We start from the raw sequence: 25,585 nt of genomic DNA, 5'->3' as shown, positions 1-25,585 counted from the left end.
GGTGGAGATGGCATCTTAGATTACTGGGTCCAGTTGAATTTTGCGCCGAGAGCTGTAATAGCAGTATACCAAGAATGAATTCTGGGCCCATTGGTGGATTTAACGATCCTATTCAGTCAAGCGAATTCGCTTCGTCGTTGCTCTTGTTGCACGAATGATCTAGTACCCAAACAAGCTGCACTTTGCTATCACTCACTTCGGCTGGGAAGACAGCAATAAGTGGATATTTAATAAGGAGGAAGAAAAAAAATATCTGGTCTATTCTTTCTGAATTAATTAATGAATAGATCGTATGGGATGAGAAAATCTATTGACGAAAATAATGAAAACATAAGCAAAAAATCGAAAAGTTAATAATTCTCACTAATACTACATCCCAGTATGTTCTCTAATCCACGGTCTGAAACGTCGGACATCGGTGTAAACTCCAGGATGACCAGCTTCACCACAACCGATTCCCCAAGATACTATACCAATTAAGGTAGTGTTTAGCTCAAGAGCACCTCCTGAATCGGCCTGCAACAGTTAAACTGTAAATTATTTGTGAATTTCGATGAACAATAATGCGTGGTATATATGAGGGCGGATCATCCATTTTCTTTATCCATGACATATTTATGACTCAAAAGAGTTGGACCTAATAGGTCGGAATCTATTGAAGGGTGCCTACAGTAGAAGCGTTTATTTGATATGATGCAAGACAACGTGCAATGCAATGCAAGACGCCATATTTCTTGTTCAAGAGCATATACAGATGAAGTTCAGCTGATAGTTCATGGGTGAAAAACGCGTCCCATGGGTTCTGTGCACGAAGTGCTTGATAAGTTGGAGAGCAACTATTATAAGAAGATTGCTTAGAATCTCTTGTCAAATTAAGACTAAAATTAATAAAAATAAACCACTAGTGGACAGTGGAATAGACGATATTAATGATTTGGATTATTTTATGGGCTCTTCAAATGCCCCCATTAAAGATTGTGAGAGAGATCTTACTTTATCACCAATTGAAGCATTTTCGTTACATTTGCAACACCTATAAGTTAGTTGATCTTTCTCGAAGGGTAGAACTCTGTGAATGGTTTTTAATGAAGACCCAAGAGGATGAAAACTTGATCAAAAAGTTAAATTTAATCGAAATAATTCCCATTTTTAGTCTAATGAAAATACACATATTAGTAAAGAACGTTACTTCCTAGATCGTTGGAGTTTCAATGATTTTTTTGTAAAAAAACAATACAGTTTTAACATTAACATTTTGTGATGAAAAATGGTGAAAGATGTTTTTGAGGAAGCCATACGACCCGCGTTACATACTAAGAAACAGAGAGGCGGCTAAGCTTGGTAACGTACGCCCCAATAGTTTTGGCACAAACGATTTCATACCCAGCTATGAAGTCGTTTAAACTTGTTCATTTGACATCCTAAAACTCCTCTCAAAACTCACTTATAATTCCATGTGAGCAACTTTAAAAATCGGGCGTCAAAAGTCGATAAAATCGATTTTTTACACATTTTTTGCAAATAACTCGTTTCCTTTGGGTTGTACGCTATTTGTATTTCTTATCAATATTGTAGAGCATTGAATTCTCTATAACTTTTGTTTTAACAATTTTTTCATACGGTGCATCGTTTCTGAGATAGAGGGCGCTCTACACGCGGCTAGAATCCCGTTTTTAAATTAACTGGTAGTTCCGATCAATATAATCTCTTATAAAGTTTATAAATTATTGGTAAATATGAATAATTGTCATTTTTTATTAACAATTACATTATAGTTAAATATTTTTTTCAGTAATTCAAAAACACTTGTAATTTATTTCTGTCATTGAACAATCACTAAGGGACATACTTTAATTACATTTTAATTGTATTCTCGTTTATGCTAATTAAATTTCAAGCAGAAAATTATTTAGCAATAGTGGTTGCAGTTCAAGATGTGGATGCAGGAAAGCGGGGCTGCAGTTTTCTTTAGTTTGTGGACAGTATAATGGACAAGCTTGTCTTAATGCTGTACCATATGAAACTGATGTTAATGAAGACAGAACTTTTGATCCAGAAATCATGGAAAAATTGGAAACAAATATCATTGAAGACGATAATGACCTTGGAATATTAGAGCTGCGGGAAGACGACGACGACGACGAAGAAGTAAATTAAAATCAGAACACATTGTCCTTATAATTATTTTTTATTTCTTTTTTTTAATTTTAACAATTACAAATGTATCGAATTACATTTTTTAATAAACATTAATTACATTTTTATTTCTTTCATATGATTTTTATTTATTTTCTCTACAATTTTGAGACTAGACGGGCAGGTAGTCTCTATTGAATGAATTTATACTTGATTTAAAATAAATAATTAAGCAAAAAACATTCAAATATAATGTAATTGTTGATAATATATTTAGCAATAATTTATAAACTTTATAAGAGATTATTTTGATCGGTACTACCAGTTGATTTCAAACGGGACTCTAACCGCGCGCGCTCAGCCCTCTATCTCAGAAACGATCCACCGTATGAAAAATTTTATGCAACTAAAGTTGTAGAGAATTTAAAACTATACAATATTTATAATAAATACAAATAACGTAAAACCCATAGTAGACGAGTTATTTGCAAAAAATCAATTTGTTGATATATCTGACTTCATCCAAAGTTTTTTGGTGATACCGCTGGTTGTAGCAGCATTTGAATTCAGTTTCCCAAAATGTTTAGGTTGTACTTGATGGTACAGAATCTAGCATCTTCTTTATTTGAGTAAGTATATTGTCTTTCAAAAACAAATATTTAATGACGGCGCGATATTCAATATTTTCCGTTTTCAGAAACGTCATTAATACGTTTCACTACGATTGTCAGAAAGTAAGCAAATGGCTGAAAATGCATGCAACGTCGGCTACAATTTCAATTTAATACGTAATTAAATATCAAGTATTCATATTGTATCAAAATTATTCATAAATATTATTTTCATTTGCAGGATGTTTCTAAATGCACGCGACAAAATTTCGGAGGTGATTGGGTCTTTCCTATAACAAAATTCTTTACGAGATATCACCCTTGAAAGGTGGTGACTGAAATTGAGTTTTAATTTTTTTTCTAAACGTGTGGGCAATCCATAACACGTAGTATTTTAGCTAGAGGTGATTATGTCCATCATTTATTAGGAATCGTATTATATTTTACATATTTACTGTTTTCCACTTAATTTATTAAAAAAAACTATGAATTTTGGTGTTGTTTTTTTTCTCTACAGCTATTGCTTCATAAAATTTCATCTTTAAAAAAGTTTTGGTATGAAATAAAGTAAGGGTTACAAATTTCACCCCTGAACAGGAACATTGATAAAATACCCGTAATTAGTCCTTGGAGAGCGCACGAAAATTACAGAATTTCAAGTTTCTAGCTTCACTGAAATAAGCAAAATTTGCTAGGGACTAGGTATGGTAAATACGGTGGGTGTTATCCAATTCTCCCTTTGCAATCTGTTGCCTTTTGCGCTTTTGGTCATGCCGTAAGCATGTATAATTAATCAGTCAGTATGTAGCCTCTTCTATCTCTCTAATCTCGATTCAATGGTCTTCCACAACAATTTGGTGAAGCTTATCAAAATTTCACGATGGTAAATGGAGTCTTCGTATCAAGTATCTTACTCCTTAGATGATTGTCGAGAAACGAAGCGTCCAAAATAGCTGAAAATTTAGTGAGAATTTCTTAACGCATGCACTGTGTTGATGCAAATACCAATAAGGTCTTTAAAGTGGAGAAATCTTTCATAAATTTATAGAAGACCAATCTGATTGAAACATTTATTGATAAAGTTTAAAATTAACGTACGAAACTATAATAAATCGAATTATTACCGTACAAGTGTCTGGGCCTCCATTCACGTATCCTGCACACATCATCCTTTCAGTGACTGGTAATAATTTTGTACACAGATTCCAATCAATAACAGGTATTTCAATTTCCATCAAAATATCTGAAGTTGCGGAAGCTTCCTCCTCAAAATCATTAATAAATATGAAACACTCAAATCATTTAAATGCAATCGATAAAATTGATATTTACATTGACAGTAAACTTCCTATCCAGGTCCAATTTTATAATTTGAAAGATCTAATTAAGTTACTGTTAGTATTAATTTTTAAATTACAAACAGTGGTAAAGAAATAAATGAGATAGTTACCGATGTCAGACCCCATCCCGAAGTTATCGCTAGTGTACCATCAGGCACTTCAACATTCTCCTCTGGAAGTAAAATGGGTTGAATCTTCTCCGAATATGTCAAATTTTCAGATAACTTGAAAATAGACACAGAAAATTAGTTGTTATTTCTTTAAAACACACTCATAAGTAAATCTAACTGTTTAACTACATAAACATCAAGAGTGAATCCATAATTAGAATGGTTAACTAGTAGAGATAAAGAGATTGGATCTTTCTAAAAATAATACAATAGTTAATACCATCTAGCAAATGAGAAAATTCCATATGAAATTCGACAGACTTGGCCTGTAAACGTGTCACTTTCATATACCAGAGCTGATTCCTTTGCTCCACCATCAACAACTTTATAAATCTCCTACCATTTTAAATGCGTCTCGAAAGAAATATTGCCCAACCCTTGCACACCACCGATTTAACACACTTTATTAACCAAAGAAAATCGCATAAGCTGGTTATTGCTGATGACCCAATCTGGAGAATATGGCTGATGTTTAACTAACTCGACGACTGCATGTATTGCGCCTGTTGCAATCATGATGTAAAGACTACAAGGTGTGCTTTTGAGTTTTTGAACACTTAAATCGGTTGAGTTGGAGAGGAGCTAGGCGCGAACATTCAATGTGGAGTTATGGATTTTTGTAGGTTTTTGGCAATTTTTCTATATTCAAAGATCTATATCTCAGGTTCTAATATAGCTACAGAGTTCGTTTTGGTTTAAGAACACTCGCTGAAAAACCTTCTTTCTTTTGAGTTTTTGAACACTTAAATCGGTTGAGTTGGAGAGGAGCTAGGCGCGAACATTCAATGTGGAGTTATGGATTTTTGTAGGTTTTTGGCAATTTTTCTATATTCAAAGATCTATATCTCAGGTTCTAATATAGCTACAGAGTTCGTTTTGGTTTAAGAACACTCGCTGAAAAACCTTCTTTCTTTTGAGTTTTTGAACACTTAAATCGGTTGAGTTGGAGAGGAGCTAGGCGCGAACATTCAATGTGGAGTTATGGATTTTTGTAGGTTTTTGGCAATTTTTCTATATTCAAAGATCTATATCTCAGGTTCTAATATAGCTACAGAGTTCGTTTTGGTTTAAGAACACTCGCTGAAAAACCTTCTTTCTTTTGAGTTTTTGAACACTTAAATCGGTTGAGTTGGAGAGGAGCTAGGCGCGGACATTCAATGTGGAGATATGGATTTTTGTAGGTTTTTGGCAATTTTTCTACATTCAAAGATCTATATCTCAAGTTCTAATATAGCTACAGAGTTCGTTTTGGTTTAAGAACACTCGCTGAAAAACCTTCTTTCTTTTGAGTTTTTGAACACTCAAATCGGTTGACTTGGAGAGGAGCTAGGGCGCGAACATTCAATGTGGAGTTATGGATTTTTGTAGGTTTTTGGCAATTTTTCTACATTCAAAGATCTATATGTCAAGTTCTAATATAGCTACAGAGTTCGTTTTGGTTTAAGAACACTCGCTGAAAAACCTTCTTTCTTTTGAGTTTTTGAACACTTAAATCGGTTGAGTTGGAGAGGAGCTAGGGCGCGGACATTCAATGTGGAGCTATGGATTTTTGTAGGTTTTTGGCAATGACAAAAGTTTTGAATTGAGGATAATTAAAAAAGAATACTTTAGAGCAGAATAATAAAATGCATTAATCTTACTTTCATAATTGCTATGTCACTGTCTATGGTAGCAGAATCGTAATCTTCATGAATTATAATGCTCATCACTCTCACAGATGCTTCCGCTTCACTTAGATCAGTAATTCCACTAACAATTGTTAGCCCACTAGAGATTCTGAAAAATATGGACTCGTATTATTAGTTAAACTGTGGTTGAGTAAATTATGACAATCATTTTTCGTTACTAAGTTGGCGATATTTATATTGAATACACTGTTTACACCAATACTCACAATTACACTGTCTGAGGCGCGTTTCGATAACCAAGTTATCGTCTTCAGAGACTGAAGTTAAACTAAAATCTAATAACTTGATTTACCTGTTTTATACTAAATTTTCCTATCAATAAACCTTCTCTGTTTTTGGACGCAACTGTTTCATTACTGGTGCTACGAAACTCAAACAGTACTCTGTATTTGTGTGGCTATTTCAACTTAGGATGCAATAATTTCTAGTATTCGATTATTTAGGAGTGGACAAATCACAATAACTTAAAAAATATCGTTGACTCGACTTCAAAATACCCAATGAGCTGACGAATGATAAACAAATTTGGACATGCACAGAAACGACATCACTTTTCGGTCCACTAATATAATAAAATCGATTTTATGAGGCCCCAATAACTAACTAAAATGTTTAAAACGTATTTAGAAATAAAAATCTCACCAACTCACACAGACACTTAGATGTATTCTGCAGCTTGGTAGTCGTGGTACGACGTCTTGTATTACAAATTATATTTCTTTTGTACTTACTCATCGAAACAATGTGCAGCAGTAATAATTGTATCCTCATTGATTATGGAACCTCCACAAAGATGATTACTCAAAAATTGGATGGATACCATCCACGGATGTTTTTCGATAGTGGTTTCATTGCCTCCAATAATTTTTAAGTTCTCAGCTAGAAACAGCAAAATAGTTACAGCTGCGTTTATTCAGTACTGCGCAGAAAATATGAGAAATACCAGAATCTGCTGGTGGTAAGATAAATAAATAAATTACTTTTTGATCTTTATCTTATATAAAAATCAAGGATAATCATTTATGAGTATATTTGACTTTCTTATCTTACACCAAGATTTTTACAATTGTGTTATCATTTGTTTGATGTTTTGCCTGAGTTTCCCACAGTCTACGTTATGCAAAAAATCTTTCTGAAACTACTCCTCGACTGAGCCAACGAATTTCGGTGAAATAAGGGACATCAAAAAACTTTTCACACAAATCTTGTAAAAATTGCCTGAACTGTCGGTGATTTAGTCCTCTGCTCCTTACAAAATTTACAATTTTAATTATAGGTTGCATGTGATGGTCCATTTTGAAATGTATGGATGTCAATGATTCCTGATACAGTGAAATCCCGTAAAATTTTCTGATGTTTTCCGTTTTAATTTAGTTACAACGGCCGAATGTTTGCCAGCCACGGCAGGAGCGCCATCCGTAGTTGTGTTGTTAAGTATATTCCAATCAATCGGCAACTTTCAACATACAGTCTTCAATAAAATCACCATCAATGAAAGGTGTTGATCTTTTCGTGATTTCAGGGCATCTTCGCTCTCTGTATTAACTTTAGTAAACATTAGTAATAAACAGTAAAGATTTAACGTCGTGAAGAAACGAAAGATTGCTTATCTTGGCCATAAATATCAATTCCTTCAGCTGATAGTCGAGGGCAAGATTGAAGGTAAGAGAGGATTGAGACGGAAGAGGATGTCATGGTTGCGGAACGTGAGGTAGTGGACGGGTATACAAGATATTCAGACATTGATCCATACCGCTAGAGATAGAGAAAAATGTGGTCGCGAACGTCCATTAATGGATAAGCATTAAAAGAAGAAGAAGTAAAGATTGTTGACCTTGAAGTTTAGATTTTAAAGATGACAATGTGTCGATCCTTATTTTTCAGTGTAACAATCAAATATTGACTTATGATTCGTATCATGGTGTCTCTTCAAATTAAATTCCATACAAACAGCAGCTGTTCGATTGCAAATCAAACACAGTGGTTTACCTTTCCATTCTATGTAAAAATTTCCTATTTAGACTGAAAAACTCATTATTAACTTTACGTTTTTGTGACATTATGCCAAAATCGTAACAATTATGGAACTCGCCACAACAATTATGGATATCGCACGCGCTTGACACAAACAAATACGCAATCCTATCGCTTCGATTACTCGACTCAACTGACTACTAGTCTAGACTCGAAGCGCGTGGAAGATTCTATCGTTCTCGACAAAAATAATAGAATATTTCCGCTTGCTGCTAAGAGATGGCGATACTGTCTTTTTCTTTCGCTTGTCTAGGCATAGAAATTACTTATAAACATCCGCAGACTTGAGAGTACGAGTAATTAAAACGAATAAAGTCTAAAAGCTCTAAAAAAGATGACACATGCGATCGCGGGCCTTTTTGATACGGCCCAAAGGCCGGAAGCGGCCCGCGGGCCGTATCTTTGACATGACTTCCGTGGAGTTTATTTTCCCTTTCTATTGTCATACTCGTGTCATTTTTCTTCTATTTATATCAATTAAGTTACATATTTTGCATCAAAGTTCCTATCTCTTTGCCATTTTTATTTTTTCATCTATTTCTATTGAGAAATCTAATTTATTACACATTCTTGTTTAACACTAATCTTTGTGGTAAATTCTCTCAATTATTTGCTAGTATTTTGCATAACTTTTATCATTACTTCTACTAAAAAAAAATTGAAATATCGCTATGAAAATGTTCATAAAAGTTTCAATTCTTTTTTTAAATAGGAAACCACATTTTCTGGAAGTGATTAAAAACGAATTCCCAGAGTACAATGTTTTCCGTCTCAGCCTCAGCCAAGAATTCACATTGTCGTGTGAAAATACATGACTATTACTACTAATTACCCACAGATGTTTTATTATTTCTTGAAATTTTATATTTTGGAAAATTATATTTATATATAACTCACCTGAAATGAAGTATGGGAAATTTAAAACTATGATGATTGGAACTAGCACAGCACAATATGTTGATAGCATCGCTGTGAACGGGTTCGTTGTAATATACCAGAAGATTCACTGATAGATAAGTTTTTGAACGATAAGCTATCTTACAAGTATAGATATTTATTAATTTATTATAAACAATTTCTTGTCATTGGTACTACTGATATCTGATAAATTTCTCAATTTTTTACTTCTTAGACCTTTTTTATATGGATTTGTTGATCAGTTATCTTTATTTTAAGTCTCTTTCAATTGAAACTTTGTTTAAAAACAGATAGTTTCAGACGTTTCGACCTATTGCGGTCATTAACAAAATATTTTGTATTTTCAGAAGTTTACAAGTTTGCTTAACAAAAGACCATTTCAAAAATCTAGTATGTCTCGAAAACTGTCCAAAAAATTTATTTTTCTGTAAAGTACAGTGTCTTTCAGGTGACAAACTGGATAAAAGTTGTTCAGAATCAACATATAAGCCCATTTATAAAATTTTTCAAACAGTTGTCAGGTACTCGTATAGTTTTCATTCTAATAAAGACTTCATAGTTGGTTCAACATTAGATATTATTAATTGAATAATAACAAGTTAAAAACCTCAGAATCATCGTTAGATTTCACCAAGACTCCTTCTATATCTTGACGTTTTCAATAAGTGCTCTTGATAAACTATTTTACCCCTTCTCATACAAAAATAGTGTGTTATCCACGAGTGTATAATCACTAATACGTAAAAGAAGCGGATAAGTTTTTCAGAAACTGAAAGCGATCGTAAACAAACGTTTGGCATATTGTACAGGGTCCTTCACGACCAGCTGAATCGACATGCATATGGTTTATAGCGAAACTGGACCCAAACTTCGTTATTTTAATCAAAATGCTACGGTTTTTATTAAATATTTGGAATCTACGAGAAATTTCAATATAACTTTATATAAAGCATCGTATGCCTAAGGTCCAACATTTTTTGATTATTTCACATTTTCGAAATTTTTGGACACATGCAACCCTCCACTAAAGAAATTATATTTCTAAGTTTAAGTGAAGTAGGTCTAATATTTTTGGGATTCGGACAAATAACGCTTACAGCTTTTAAAAAATGTGAAAACCTTGACACAAATTCATATAGGGTGTTCAAAAAATGGCGCCGAATTTCGCTATTTAAAAACTTCGAAAACTTCATTTTTTCAAATGGCAACCCTCATTTTTCTCTTTACCATTGGATTCTACGCTTCAAATTAAGGGGATTTCGTTAATAAATTCATATATATCAAATTAACAGTTTTTGTAAAAACTAGAAAAAACTGAAATTTTCATGGTTTTTAATTGTCAGTTATCTGGAGCGACCAATAATGAAGTTTGGGTCCACTTTCGGTATAACCGGGAGTTTCAGAAAACTGAAATTATTTTAGCTGAAACGAGCATTTCCGAAAACCCTTGCAAGCAAATTTTCAGAACACTAGTGGCAGTACTTTCCCATATACCGATTCGTGAAGGGCCCTGTACCTGTGTCAGTTTCATAATAAACTTTTGTATCTTTCGTCTATTATAACGAATGCTCCCTATTGTGAGAAATCTCTTGATTAAACGATAAGTACAACTTTTGTTCATTGCTGGTTACCTTTCACTGAACATCACTTTTTGTTCTTTCTGTTTTTGTTCTACATAAATTGTTTCCTCTAATTTTAACATTGTGTAACGTTTTTCGTATTTATTTAAACACTATTCAATACCCAATTATTTACCAACAGCACTTGAATAATTTCTGCGATTACTTCCACTAATTCGTTCTTTTCACCACGACTATTTATGTAAAACTAACTTGCTGCACTACATAAACTTATTTATATGCCAAAAATATAACCACAAAGTTCTAGAACAAAAAGAAACACAAGAAATAAATAAATAGACTTTCCTAGAAATTATTTAAAAGAAATACTGTAATAAGCCTTCTATAATAAAAAGTTTATCCGCCATTTATAAGAAAACAAATCAAAGTTGCTGCGCGAATTCCCGGAATTTTAAAATTCCGTTGTAGCTGGACAGGGCCGGCTTAAGGAACAGTTCAAATCTGATAAAATAGTATTTGAAAGATCATTTTTACATATTAATATTGTTATCAATAGAATTGTGTTTTTTCATGGTTTGATTTGTGAAATAAAAACATAAAAAAATTATTATTGACCGTTATAATTTTAAGTTTAAGTAAGGGAACAAAGTGTCTATTAACCAACTTGGCTTAAAACCAGCAGTCACCACGGTATTTTCGATGGTTATCATATTTTCTTATCTTTCTATCTCTTTTTTCTATTGATAATAGGTTAAAGTAAGAGCCGAAATGTCGATAATTTTTGTTCTTAACCCTGACCGCAAAAGGTTAAAATGGATCTTTATATTAAATTCGTTTGAACTAAAACATTATTATCTACAGTTTGGCAAATATAGGAGTGAATGTCGCGAAACGTACGAAGTTAAGATAAGAAATTATGCGCTCGGTGAATTAGTATGGCAAATAATCAAAGTACTAAGTTCTGTACCCCAGAGTAAAATCTATATTCTATCTCGATATCCAGTAAAAACAATGAACGTAGGTACCTACCTACCTTAACTATCTAACAAACACAATAGAACTGATAATAGTAGTCAAGTATACCTGATGAGGGACCGTACTAATCCCTACTACCATCATCTAGTAACGTGTCAGCGTGGCTACTTCCACTTCATTCCTGTATTTGCCAAAGTGTACCTACTTTGTGTACTACAAACATCATCTAAGTTTGCTCATCTGGTACCCAGTTAGTATGTCTTAGTAATAATGATAACTTTTATTACTATTCACATATAAAGATAAATCGAATGGCCAGGAGATTTGTTGTTATTGACAGACTGTTCTGAAAAATGTCAAGATTCAATAGGCAAAATGAAATAACAAACACAATAGAACTGACAATAGTAGTCAAGTATACCTGCTTGAGGGACCGTACTAATCCCTACTACCATCATCTAGTAACGCGTCAGCGTGGCTATTTCCACTTCATTCCTGTATTTGCCAAAGTGTACCTACTTTGTGACACAAACATCATCTAAGTTTGCTCATCTGGTACCCAGTTAGTACGTCTTACTAATAGTGATAACTTTTCTTACTATTTACATATAAGTAAAGCTAAAACGAATGGCTGTAAAGGAGATTCCTGATTACGTTATTTTTTAGTTCATTTGTAATGGCAAATAAAACACTAAACTTTCTTCTTATTCACCTTTACTTCATTAAACTATAAACCAATAAGTAGTGGACTGTATTTACTGTTTAACTAAATTGTACATTGAAACTAAAACATTTATACACTCTTGCTAATTGACATCAACCAAAATACATAAAATATAAATATTATTATAATATAGTATAGCGCAATAATAATCACAAGCACACTACCAAGGCCAAAAAGCAAGTGTTACATTTCTTTTTTTATTTATCAGCTTACGGCCCAGCATTGGCCGACTAGACAAAAAAAAGGTCTAAAAATAGAAACCACAATACGGCTTGTTGCCACGGTAACAAAATTCAGTATATACGGCCAACAGATTCATAACACGAAAGAAATATACATATATACGAGGTGCGTTCACAACAATGGCCAAGAGATTTGTTGTTATTGACAGACTGTTCTGAAAAATGTCAAGATTCAATATGGAAAATGACAATTATATTTTAAAAACAAGATTGGTATCTCAAAATCAAAATGTGAAGTGACAGGAGCGTCAATTTTTTATTAAAATTAATTCTAAAATTTTTAGTTTAAGTGTCTATTTAATTTTATGAGGTAAATTCTGATATTTATAATTACTTCTTTACCGAACATGTCTGGACCTGATGTTCCTGATGCTGATATAAACGGGTGAGTTTTTATTTATACTTATTAGTACAAAGTGAGTGACAGAGAACAGTACTTACCATAAATGTAGCGTTACTCATTAGACTCAATATTTGTTTCCAGGCTGCACATTTGTATTCATTTAGAATCATTTTTTTTTACTTAGTTTAAAATCAATTTCAGGTGGTAGTTTCAAAAGTCACGAAACTTTTCACAATAAATCTTCTAGCTTCTAGGAAGATAGAAATATGGAATCCTGAGGGTTAGAAGTTCTATAGAAATATAGAGGAGAGTCCGATTTCCGTGGCGCCGCAATTTAACAGTATTTGGCTTAATTAGGCCAAAATAAATCGAATATGAGGAATGAAATTTTTTGATATCTCGCTTCGTTTTCGAGATATCGATACTTAAAGTTATAATCAAACGTTAATTCAAAATTCGCTTTATTGAACAACAGACGGCGTTCAATACTTCGTTTCAAATGAATATTTTGTCACTTCAAATTCAATATGAATCTCGTAATTCAATAAACAAAAGATTTTTTATTTAATTTCTATATAATTTATCCTGATACTTGAAAAAAAAACAGATTTTTATATTAAAATGAGCCATTTTTGATAACTTTCATCATTCCGTGATGAATATAAATTAACATACGATAAATAAATGGATAATTAGATGTTTTTCATAAAGAATTGTCGGTTGTTTTTCATTATTTATAAAATATTTAATGATTTGAAGATTCAATTAGTAATTTAATGTAAAAATATCCACTGTCGAGCAAAAAGTACGTTGTGAATGCTTTCCGAAGTTATTTATTTCGTTTGTTTTATAATTGAAAAGCCAGACTACTGTAGTATTTCACAATTATCCTGAAAAAGTTCTCTAGCAATTATTTTTGCATCATTTATCCTATTTTTAACGACAAAATCAACGGAATAAGAAAAATGACTGTAGAAAATCGTTCCAAATCTACCCGCTCCGAATTTATCTGCCCCCAATCTACCCTCTCCAAACTCACCCGTTCCTCGCGGCCTGTGGCTTTAGGGCAGACCATGTTCGGGGGGCGAAGCCCCCTATAAAAAAAAATAATAAAATAATACTATAAATAATCCTCAAGAGAAGAAAATTTTTTTAGACAATTGTGGCTGTAAAAAATTCATGATTTTTTAACTTTTTCACTCAAAGTGCCCCACGAAAAGGTTAGGTTAAGTTAGATTAAGTTAGGTTAGGTTGATATATACAAATATTGAATTAAAATAAATTTTTCCAACTTCAAGTATCAATAGATCGAAAACGAAGCGAGATATCGAAAAAATTTATTCTTAATTTTCGACTTATTTTGGATCGATTTACGAAATGGCAATATGCAAATTGAGATTTGAGATTAATTTCATTATACTAATTGAAAAATACATAAGTTAGGTACCACATCACGAAACCTCTTGTTTATTTTATTTTTATAACGTGCCAAACAGTAAAATTTCAATACCAGTTTTTTTGCAAATTGTACAAATCATTTTAACAAATGTCTTCATATTACTGAGTATAAAAAAAGCGTCTGAAGCATTAATAATGGACAAAAACGAATCAACACACGTATCAATGTACTCCACGAAACTTTTGAATTGTCTATACACAAATTTGTAGACAGTATTTTCCAAAATATTTTTTGCAATTTTTCAGTATAAGAAATTTATTCTGATAGCAAAATTTACGAATGAGTAAAACTGAATTGCACTCCAAAATTATTCGTGAACGACTATTGAGTTGTTGAATCGTATGCGACACTCCAAGATTCCTTCTTTTTGTTTATACCTGTGTTGGGAACTGCAAAATTTAAATCAAAGGATGGAGAAAACAGTCAGTCGATGAAAATTTGCTAAGAACCAAATTTCTATTTTGGAGATTTTTCCACTCGCTTTAATTGCTGGATAATGCCTATCCATTCCATGCAATTTTTTTTTTAATATTGACAGAATTTTATTCATTTTATAGATACAGTTACGATGATTTATTGGCCATAGTAAATTTTCTACAATCAAAATTAGTATCCTTAAAACCTAAAGTGGCCATCATCTGTGGATCAGGTTTAGGTAAGTATCAAATTAGATTATCTTAATGGATAAAACTGTTGGATATATTTATTTTGTTTTCTTTTTGAGGTAAATTTATTTGTTTTTGATTTTGTCTATTTTTTAGCGCATTTGAAACGAAAATAAGTCCTAGCTTTGACAATCAAAGTATCAACACTTTTTCGTCCAATAAAAATCCAAAAACCATAAATTTTTACCATTTGTGTTCCCGAAATTTTGACTTTTTCGAAGAATATCTATTGTTTCTTCGGAAAGTACAAACAAAAACAAACAATTTCAGCAAAAATCAATTGAATAGTAAACCGATGATCAAAGAAACTGCCACAAAACATTGATAGACTAAAACATCAAAATTTTTTTTACTCTTACTAAATTATGATATAAACCAGAGCATAGTGGCGCAGTCGTTTGCAAAATTGGTTAATTCGTATTTTTTTAAATGTCCTGGAGGTGTTTCTGATTATAAAAGTGTAAGATAACACTTGATATCTTTTGATGTTATTATTTAAACAACGAAAAACTGAATAAGCCAGAAAAAATGCAATGAATTAATTTTTTTATATTCTTTACAATATTTCTGCTACAATTAGTTTGGTAGATATGATTTTTTGAACATGCGTATGTTTTAATTCGATATTTGTTGATACGTATTTTCGATAGTGGTTGAACTAGCGAGACGCTGATTCGTAATTTTTTTTAAATGTCCGGGAGGTGCTCCTGATTATAAAAGTGTAAGATGACTGAATAAACCTGAAAAAAATGCATTTTTTGCAATGAATTATTCTTTTTTATATTCTTCACAATATTTCGAATGAAAAAAGTTTTTGCACCTATTATCGTATCTTCAACCCATTAATTTTTATGAATTTTTTAAAATTCAAAATCTTAATTTTCCTGAATTAAAAAAATGAAATGTTATAATTTTTAATTTTTTATCAATTATTTCAACTATCTTAAGCAAATTAACCTAAATAGATTTATTAGGAAAATATGGGAGGACTGTTGATGAAGCATGTAAAATAGTATTCCGCGCCTAGCTCCTCTCCAACTCAACCGATTTGAGTGTTCAAAAACTCAAAAGAAAGAAGGTATTGCAGCGAGTGTTCATAAACCAAAACGAACTCTGTAGCTATATTAGAACCTGAGATATAGATCTTTGAATGTAGAAAAATTACCAAAAACCTACAAAAATCCATAACTCCACATTGATTGTCCGCGCCTAGCTCCTCTCCAACTCAACCGATTAAAGTGTTCAAAAACTCAAAAGAAAGAAGGTATTGCAGCGAGTGTTTTAAATCAAAACAAACTCTGAAGCTATATAAGAACCTGAGATATAGATCTTTGAATGTAGAAAAATTGCCAAAAACCTACAAAAATCCATAACTCCACATTGAATGTCCGCGCCTAGCTCCTCTCCAAGTCAACCGATTTGAGTGTTCAAAAACTCAAAAGAAAGAAGGTTTTTCAGCAAGTGTTCTTAAACCAAAACGAACTCTGTAGCTATATTAGAACTTGAGATATAGATCTTTGAATGAAGAAAAATTGCCAAAAACCTACAAAAATCCATAACTCCACATTGAATGTCCGCGCCTAGCTCCTCTCCAAGTCAACCGATTTGAGTGTTCAAAAACTCAAAAGAAAGAAGGTTTTTCAGCGAGTGTTCTTAAACCAAAACGAACTCTGTAGCTATATTAGAACTTGAGATATAGATCTTTGAATGTAGAAAAATTGCCAAAAACCTACAAAAATCCATAACTCCACATTGATTGTCCGCGCCTAGCTCCTCTCCAACTCAACCGATTTAAGTGTTCAAAAACTCAAAAGAAAGAGGATGTTCCAGCGAGTGTTCTAAAACCAAAACTATTTCTATAGCTATATTAGAACCTGAGATATAGATCTTTGAATGTAGAAAAATTGCCAAAAACTTACAAAAATGCATAACTCCACATTGAATGTCCGCGCCCTAACTCCTCTCCAAGTCAACCGATTTGAGTGTTCAAAAACTCAAAAGAAAGAAGGTTTTTCAGCGAGTGTTCTTAAACCAAAACGAACTCTGTAGCTATATTAGAATCTGAGATATAGATCTTTGAATGTAGAAAAATTGCCAAAAACCTACAAAAATCCATAACTCCACATTGATTGTCCGCGCCTAGCTCCTCTCCAACTCAACCGATTTAAGTGTTCAAAAACTCAAAAGAAAGAGGATGTTCCAGCGAGTGTTCTAAAACCAAAACTATTTCTGTAGCTATATTAGAACCTGAGATATAGATCTTTGAATGTAGAAAAATTGCCAAAAACCTACAAAAATCCATAACTCCACATTGAATGTCCGCGTCTAGCTCCTTTCCTACTCAGCCGATTTAAGTGTTCAAAAACTCAAAAGAAAGAAGGTATTGCAGCGAGTGTTCATAAACCAAAACGAATCTGTAGCTATATTAGAACCTGAGATATAGATCTTTGAATGTAGAAAAATTGCCAAAAACCTACAAAAATCCATAACTCCACATTGAATGTCCGCGCCTAGCTCCTTTCCTACTCAGCCGATTTAAGTGTTCAAAAACTCAAAAGAAAGAAGGTATTTCAGCGAGTGTTTTAAATCAAAACAAACTCTGAAGCTATATAAGAACCTGAGATATAGATCTTTGAATGTAGAAAAATTGCCAAAAACCTACAAAAATCCTTAACTCCACATTGAATGTCCGCGCCTAGCTCCTCTCCAACTCAACCGATTAAAGTGTTCAAAAACTCACAAGAAAGAAGGTATTTCAGCGAGTGTTCTTGAACCAAAACGAATTCTCTTTCTTAAATAGTAATTCCTCAATTAAACCGTTATTTTCTATACAGAGTTTTATATTGTTTTTATCAGTAAAAAAACAATAATTTTGTAGGATCCATAACAGATATTATTGAAAATCAAATTTCGCTTCCATACGAAGAAATTCCCAACTTTCCAGTTAGTACAGTCGCTGGTCATGGAGGATGTTTGGTATTCGGAATATTGTCAAATGTTCCCGTCATGTGCTTGAAAGGAAGGTTCCACTTTTATGAAGGGTATCCATTATGGAAATGTTGTATGCCGATAAGGATAATGAAATTGTTGGGCTGTTCGCATCTAATAGTAACAAATGCAGCTGGAGGTAAGCAAAAAATATGTGACAAGAAGTCACGAAATATTTCTTTGAATACCACTAATTAAACGACTGCTCTAAATTTATTAATTCATCACCTCCGATAGTTTGTTTAATGAAATTTCTTTATGTGAACTAACTAGAAGAAAATCGGCTGAGTTAAATGATACACACCGATAAGATCAACCGAAATGGGCGGTTTGACCAGAAAATTGAAAACCGAGATGGATAAATGTAAAGGGGAAATAAGAAAGGGAACTTCTTAAATGAGCCTCGTATGCTTACAATGGAAAAAATATTTATTGCCACCTACCCTTCCAACTGTTTGTGAGGACAGTCAATTAGTAGATGAAAAAAATTATAGTAGAAAAAAGCGTCGGGAATCGGAAGGGCGGGATGAGTTTTTAAGGGTAAAAACCGGTTTATCTCGATTTCAGGTTAAACTACAAATTCTATGAAAAAAGTTGTTGGTAATAGAAAGATCTACATCTTTTGTATTAAGACTTTTTTCACTTAACTTGAAATTGAAATAACCAAGTTTTTGGTTTTTATTTCCATCTTTCTGTAATTTATTTAATTCGAAATATTTATTTCTCAACATTATTTTGACTTAATAACGAAAAAGCACCCTAATTTTCAATAAAAAAGTATAGTTGCTAGCTTTTTCCATTTTTTGCCTTTTCTGAGGAAATTTACCACAGTAATGGTAATATTTTTTACACCATCAGAAAGTAGAGATTTCAACGAACAAAAAACTCATCCACTTTTTTTGCTTTTCAAATATCGAGTTAAAATATGATGATCAAATAGATATTTCAAATTAAATAAATTCCAATATATTTGGAACATGAAAAAAGGAGTTAAAAATGAGAACCAAAATCCTGGTTATTTTAAATTTTCACAAAAATTTTGAGGTTATGTGAAAAAAGTCTCAATACAAAAGTTGTAGATCTCTTCATTACCTACAACTTTACACTTAAAAACTCACCCCTTCACCTTCCCATCCTTAGATCAACCGTAAATTATTTTTTTATATTTTCCTCCTTTCTCAATAGATTTTGTCCTTTTTTATCCTTTTCAAAGGCTCCTACTCTGGTCTGTTTATACCACCACTACACCAACACTAACAATTACACTGTCTGACGCGCGTTTCGATAACTAAGTTATCATCTTCAGAGACTGAAGGTAAACTAAATAAAACCTAATGACTCGTCCCACCTATTTATACTGAATCTTGTCACTAATGAACAAAAACCTAGAAACCTACTTATTTTATACTAAATTTTCCCACCAATGAACTTTCTCCCGTAAAAAGTACTTTCAACGGAAAACTTTTCGGCGGGAAATTTTATATTCATTCCTTAACTACTGAACTATAAAGAATAGGCCCTATTTATTCCTAATGCATCAACCATTTATTATTAGGGACATTTTTTAACAATTTTACATTATTTATATGTATTCATGATTATGATGGCCGCGTGATCGGCAATACTCCGAATTTTTTGGTCGATTCAAATTTTAAATGCTCTTTAAACCGAACATTAACGGATCTCTTAGTCTGGCCGATATATTTTCCGTCACAATCATTTCAGTTAATTTCATAGGTACTACTCATTTCCAAATAAGGTATTTTATCACTAGGATTACCCAAATATTGTTTTGATGTAAAAATTCCTTTCCAGTGCATTTTTTTTTCATTTTGATTTTGGAAAAAGGTGGTTTAACAGAGAGATTTAGGTTAGGTTGAATGTATGTTGTAGAAAAACGACATTTCAGGAATTAACCAAAATTTCAAAATCGGTGATGTAATGCTGATAAAGGACCATGTTAATTTTATGGGATTTGCTGGTAACAACCCACTAAGAGGACCGAACGAAGAACGATTTGGTACCAGATTTCCAGGAATGAATAAAGCTTATGACAAAGATTTGATAAAAGCTGCACTTGATATAGCGAAAGGTTTGAATATAGAAGATAAAGTACATCAAGGAGTATATGCATCTGTGGGAGGTCCAAATTACGAGACGGTAAATACAGTTTTGTTTATAAAGCACGTTTCGAAGTAAAGTGTCCCCATTTCTGGGATAAGTAGAATACTGAGAAATAATTGGGGTTTGCTTGGTACAAAATTTTCGTAACGCTCATTCGTACAAAAGATGAAGAAGCAAAAAAATTTACACTCCTGGCAGCTTTGTAGTCAAATTTAATACGAACGTTCTGGAAACGAATTCATTCCCGGAATTGAACTTAACTCATTTGATGTTAGAGGTACTCTTGACAGAACTCGATACTGTGTACCGTTTTCGGAAAATTTGAAAATTATGAAGTAATAACCTATGCTGGTGTATGCATTATGTGAATTAAAATTTTTTGTGGCGTAAAACGGATACATTTTAAAAACAAGTAAAAAAGTCGTGCACTCTCTGCGCGGCGAGAGATTCTAGCGCATTTTTTACCGTTATATAGCAATCAGTAAATTTTAACAAAAATCTTAATTTATAAAACGAACTTTCCATCAGCGGCAAAGACAAAATCAATGGTTACTTCCAAGACACCGATCAGATGTAAGCTTGTGGTGGATAACAAAATAATACACCAGGAAATGAAATTTAAATATCTGGGAACCGAAATATCTGGAGACGGGGACGTGGAGACGGAAGTAAGAAACCAAGCTACAAGAGCAGCAGCATACTAAATGACACAATCTGGCGAAATAAATACATTCGAACTGAAGCAAAAGCCCGCATATACAAGACCGCAATCAGACCTATATTATCATCCGATGCAGCAGACACCCGACCTGAGATCTCTAAAACGAAACGGACATTGGAGACTATACAGAAATGAAAATAGTTCGAAGAATAGCAGGAAGAACACCAATGGATAGAGAAAGGAGTGAAAATGACTGGGTACTGGATAGAAAGATAAAATCGAATGAGTACATTGACCGCATGACGGAAGAACGAATTGTGAAAATATCAAGGGACAAATCACCAGCAGGACAAAGAAGCCTTGGAAGACCTAGGAAAAGATGGAGTGACAACCTCCCAGGCGACTGAGCAGAGGCAATGACATGAAGAAAAACAGGCAATGATGCCTATACACAGCAGGAAGAAGAAGAAGAAGAAGAACTTTCTATGAAAAATGAGACAAGAAAAATTTCATTTATTTAATAATTGATCGATGTGTTATGATGTCTATTGACGTGGATTGAAGTAGATTTACGTCAATTCATGTCATTTGAGGTCATTCGGCAAATGAGATCACATTTTGGTTCGTTCTATCAATTTTTTCCCAATAATGCCCAAAATTTCTTTCGTTTCGGCATTAAATAGAAAAAACCAAACCAAAATGTACGAGTAATAATCGGTATATCTTGATTTCTCATGACGATTGCTTTGTTATTTGTGAAACTTTATATGTTTAGTCAAATTTTGAATACACCTCACGCAATACTTAAGAAGATATTACACATTATGTAGAAGAAACCGAGTAAAACATTTAGAACCAATGACAACTTTGTCGAGAAACTGGAGATTTGGGGCAAAAAAATGCATTCAGGTAAGTCAAGGTTAATGTAAGGAATAAGCAAATACATCTTGGAGTACTTGGAGGATATTTGAAGAGCAGCAAAACTACATATTTATCATTAAAAACAAATCCCAGAGCTCTTAACAGACGATCTATCGTTTGGAGTGGATTTTTGTCACACATTACAAAAAAGAACAGCAGCCAATCCAAATTTTTAAAAATGTTATTTTACGGACGAGGCAACCAAGTTTATTTTATTTTAGTCTCTATTTTCAATTTGTTGTTTCTTGTTCAATTAATCATTGCGGTATACGACCAAATCTACAAAATTTTCTGAAAACGGTACACATTTTCGAATTTTATCAAGAGTATCTTTGTGATGTAAAATTGAATGATGTTTAAGTTCACTTGACATTATAACCTCAAAAATGTTCAATATTACTTATTAAGAATCGCGCAAGTAGCGTCCTCTATGAGAGTCAGATATAAACACCAATTTATTGGATGTATCAGCTCCCAGAACATATTCGTGTAAAATTTCATTACAATGCTGCCATTTAATTCGGCAAAAATTGGTAAAAAAGAGTTTAAACTTTTTTTTCTTTTATATCGAATGCGGATAGTGCTACGAAAATCTTTTACCAAGCAAATTCCAATTATTTTCCAGAGACGAGGTCACCTTTGTTGAAAATGAATTTCAAAACATTCTTTTTTGAACTGACGGACGCGGTCCAATAATACAGCTGTACAACTAAAGCCCCATTTGAACATGAATCTTAAGTCCGGGCCGCATTTAGGCAGAACCTACCATCGATTAGCAATAGGTTATAAATTAAGATCTCTCATTGGTTGTTGCTAATCGCTGGTACGTTCTGTACAAACATCGGGTAGATTTTGTCTCCCTGGGAATACTATACGTACTATTACCAATAGAAGGTGCTCTGGCGATATTGTTATAATGTTAAGTTTTGAGATATGGCAACACTGATGTGAATATGTCAAATCTGACATTGACATCATAAAGTTTGACATTTTAATTGTGATCGTATTCAGAACGTGCGATCATACGAATGATATTTGAGTTGTTTGCAGACACTTGAAATATTAATTTTGGTCAAAAAATGGAATTGCGATGATTTGCTATGACTCACGATCTGGATTAAACCAACTCGCTTCGGCTTTTGGTGATGAAGCACCATCTCGAGTCACAGTGTTTCACTGGTTTTCCGAATTCAATCGAGATCGCATTTCGCTACAGGATGAATTTCGTGAAGGTAGTCCGAAATCAGATGTTGTGCCAGAAAACGTCGATGCTTTCCGTAAACTGATATTGCAAGACTGTCATGTGATATACCGTGAGATTGAGGCATACTTGGGCATTAACCACACTCGTATACATTCAATATTGCATTAACATTTGGCAGTCAAAAATATTTGTTGAATACCGCATAATTTGACAATCGCTCAAAAAAAATTGTTCGTGTTGTTGATCGGTACTAAGAAATACTATAAGATCGTGTCAGGTGACGAACCATGAATTCATGCCTATAAATACGAAAAAAAAATAATCGACATTATGGGTCTATCAAGTTTAGCCAGATCCAGCAAATTTATTTCGCGCACGAATCACTTCGAATCAAATGGTCGATGTTTTTTTGGAATAGCTGGACATGTTGCCACCTTTCCATTAGAGCAATACAAAACGGTGAATTCTGATTGGTGCATCAGCATTTGTTTGCTAGAAATGTTCGAAAAAATCAGCTCTCACACATCAGTTGTAACAAAAACGTTTTTGAACAGTAAAAAGATCGAATTGATGAGTCATCCACCGTACAGCGCTTGTATGGCACCCAATCATTCCTTCCTATTCCCGCAAATCAAAATTAAAATGCGAGGTCAACGTTTTTTTTTTACACCTTAAGAAACATATTCAAATCACATGTTTTGGAGGAACCTCAATCAAGAGAGACACAAACAAGGACAAGTCAAAAATCCAGAAGGAAAGAGTGTCGCATCGATTTTTTGTTATTCTTAGAGGTCTTGAAGATGATGAAATGTGGATTTAAGTGTCTTATTTACATATTATAAACACTTGTACAAATGGAAACTAACCCATTACATATATTATATGGGTGGAATTTTTATATACACTGATCATGTGGTTGAAATTATCATTTTTATGGGGAAGTATTAAGATCCACATCACAAGAACCAGTCATTGTTTCCTTTTGAATGCTATGTTGATTTCTGAGTCTAATGCGACAAAGAGAGATTGCGATAGTGCGATGAATTGAGAAAAATACTAAAAATAGATGCTAAACAATAATTCATAAAATGCTTCCAAAGCCTGTGCTGGTAATGCTGTATCCTCAAGGTCCCCTAGTGGAGACCCTTCTCGGATATACCTAAAACCATATAAATTGTTACCAGTAGTATCGAAATGAGCCCACAGCCAGATGGACTCTAGCTACATTGTTAAATATTTATTGACAATAAAGGGATAAAGAAAAGGCTGTCATATCGACGGAATTACCGAAAAATTTGGTCTGTTATATGGATGAAGAATCTGAATTGGAAAATTGAGGGAAGGCTGTTAACAGTGTCATTGAATAGACTATTTCTTTCAAAGATTTATTATTAGATGTAGGTTCCTGATAAGTACCGTGTTTTGATTCCTTTTGGTCTACAGCCACGCACGACTTGCAGACAGACACAGACTATATTTATTTTTTCGCGATACTTTATTTCTCTGCTTTTTTAATTTCTGGAGAAATGTTAAACCAATACAGCTCTATCAAAATCAATTCAAATAAAGCAATAATTTTTTATAGGTGGCAGAATTAAAATTGATGCAAACTTTAGGAATAGACGCAGTGGGGATGTCAACAGTGCCAGAAGTGATAGTCGCTAAACATTCAAATTTATCAGTCTTTGCCTTCAGTCTCATTACTAATGAATGCGTACTTGATTGGGATTCGCACAAAGAACCCAATCACGAAGAAGTTTTAAAAGCAACTCAAAATATGGAAGTAGTACTCCAGAATTTCGTCAAACAAATAATTGAGTACATTGGTAAAATCGCATGCGTTTGTAAACAATAAAAATTCATTAAATGACCCATTATCGATATATTTGTTACTATAGGGGGATTGATTAGAAAAAATGTGAATAAAAAACACCGTGAACGCCTGAACTCAATATTATCAATAAATGTTCGATTCAAGTTCAAGTTAACTGTTTCAGTGGTGTAAAGTCAATGATAATGAATTATATTTTGAAAAAAAAAACATGCTTTCATCGTTATTTATTCCGAAAAATAATTATTTTTCAATAAACACGAAGGTGATTTAGCGCAGATATCTTTCCATTATCGTAGCCCCCAGCTGGTAATTGCGGGAGGGCTAATCTTGAGAATATTGCGAATGCTCAATCATTTTGCCTGCCTATTTCCACCGTTACATCGGCAGTCCTGTGAATGAATGCGTTATCCTGATTTAAGGAAAGTATTTGCCGTTTTTCATCTATTGCTTCAAGTAATTTCGGAATTTATTGGCATCGCCTGTACTTTAAGCTCCGTTTTGCAGACAATCTACTAGAATTAAGCTTTCAGCATACCAAAATAAGATTAGTATGACCTCCTTTGCTTAAGGCTGCATCTATAATTGACTCTGCATTTTAGTCTTCACATGATAATAATGAATCTATTATTTATCATTCGTGGCATTTTTTCTAGGTTAGGTTAAAAACTCATAGACCGCACTATGTACTTATTAAAACCATAATCTTCAAGCATTGATGTCAGCTGTTTATCAGGGATTTCCGCTCATGAAAATCATACGATTTTTCCACGCAGAAGTTTGTAAATTGTCTCCACGTATTTAAATTGTTTTTCTTATTAATTTTAGGTGTTAAATTGTAACATGCCATTCGGCCTGTTAGCTTTTCTTCAAATATTTTTCATATTTCGTTGATCACTTGTTGTGAAGAAATTAATTTGTTGTCGACCTTCCAGTAAATTCGACAATTTCAATCAAATCCCAGTGTCGAT

General features: G+C 33.1%; 2 protein-coding genes across 8 annotated transcripts; one reads left to right on the top strand and one right to left on the bottom strand.

Annotated features, from left to right (window-relative positions):
- Window positions 1–293: 293 nt before the first annotated feature.
- LOC130447994 (trypsin-3-like) lies at window positions 294–12,361 on the bottom strand. Of its 7 annotated transcripts, none has more exons than XM_056785100.1 (9): window positions 12,165–12,361; window positions 11,874–12,083; window positions 11,561–11,798; window positions 8,877–10,780; window positions 6,677–6,824; window positions 5,898–6,033; window positions 4,198–4,311; window positions 3,872–4,012; window positions 294–516 (listed from the first exon to the last, which is right to left on the bottom strand). In XM_056785100.1, the coding sequence occupies exons 4-9, from the start codon at window positions 8,944–8,946 to the stop codon at window positions 370–372; spliced, it is 756 nt and encodes a 251-aa protein (XP_056641078.1). In that variant the 5' UTR covers window positions 8,947–10,780; window positions 11,561–11,798; window positions 11,874–12,083; window positions 12,165–12,361; the 3' UTR covers window positions 294–369. The 7 variants fall into 7 exon arrangements, with proteins under 7 accessions (XP_056641078.1, XP_056641077.1, XP_056641079.1 ...); XM_056785099.1 differs by having other exon boundaries at window positions 11,561–11,793; window positions 12,165–12,286; XM_056785101.1 differs by having other exon boundaries at window positions 11,561–11,793; window positions 11,874–12,358.
- LOC130447993 (purine nucleoside phosphorylase-like) lies at window positions 12,321–24,676 on the top strand. The gene is made up of 5 exons (XM_056785097.1): window positions 12,321–12,803; window positions 14,778–14,875; window positions 17,764–18,012; window positions 19,783–20,033; window positions 24,369–24,676. The coding sequence occupies exons 1-5, from the start codon at window positions 12,766–12,768 to the stop codon at window positions 24,636–24,638; spliced, it is 906 nt and encodes a 301-aa protein (XP_056641075.1). The 5' UTR covers window positions 12,321–12,765; the 3' UTR covers window positions 24,639–24,676.
- Window positions 24,677–25,585: the final 909 nt, after the last annotated feature.

This window comes from Diorhabda sublineata, chromosome 8 (genome assembly GCF_026230105.1).
Source record: "Diorhabda sublineata isolate icDioSubl1.1 chromosome 8, icDioSubl1.1, whole genome shotgun sequence".
Taxonomy (NCBI): domain Eukaryota; kingdom Metazoa; phylum Arthropoda; class Insecta; order Coleoptera; family Chrysomelidae; genus Diorhabda; species Diorhabda sublineata.
Note: the sequence above shows the minus strand (reverse complement) of the source record. Positions and strands in the feature narration are given on the sequence as shown.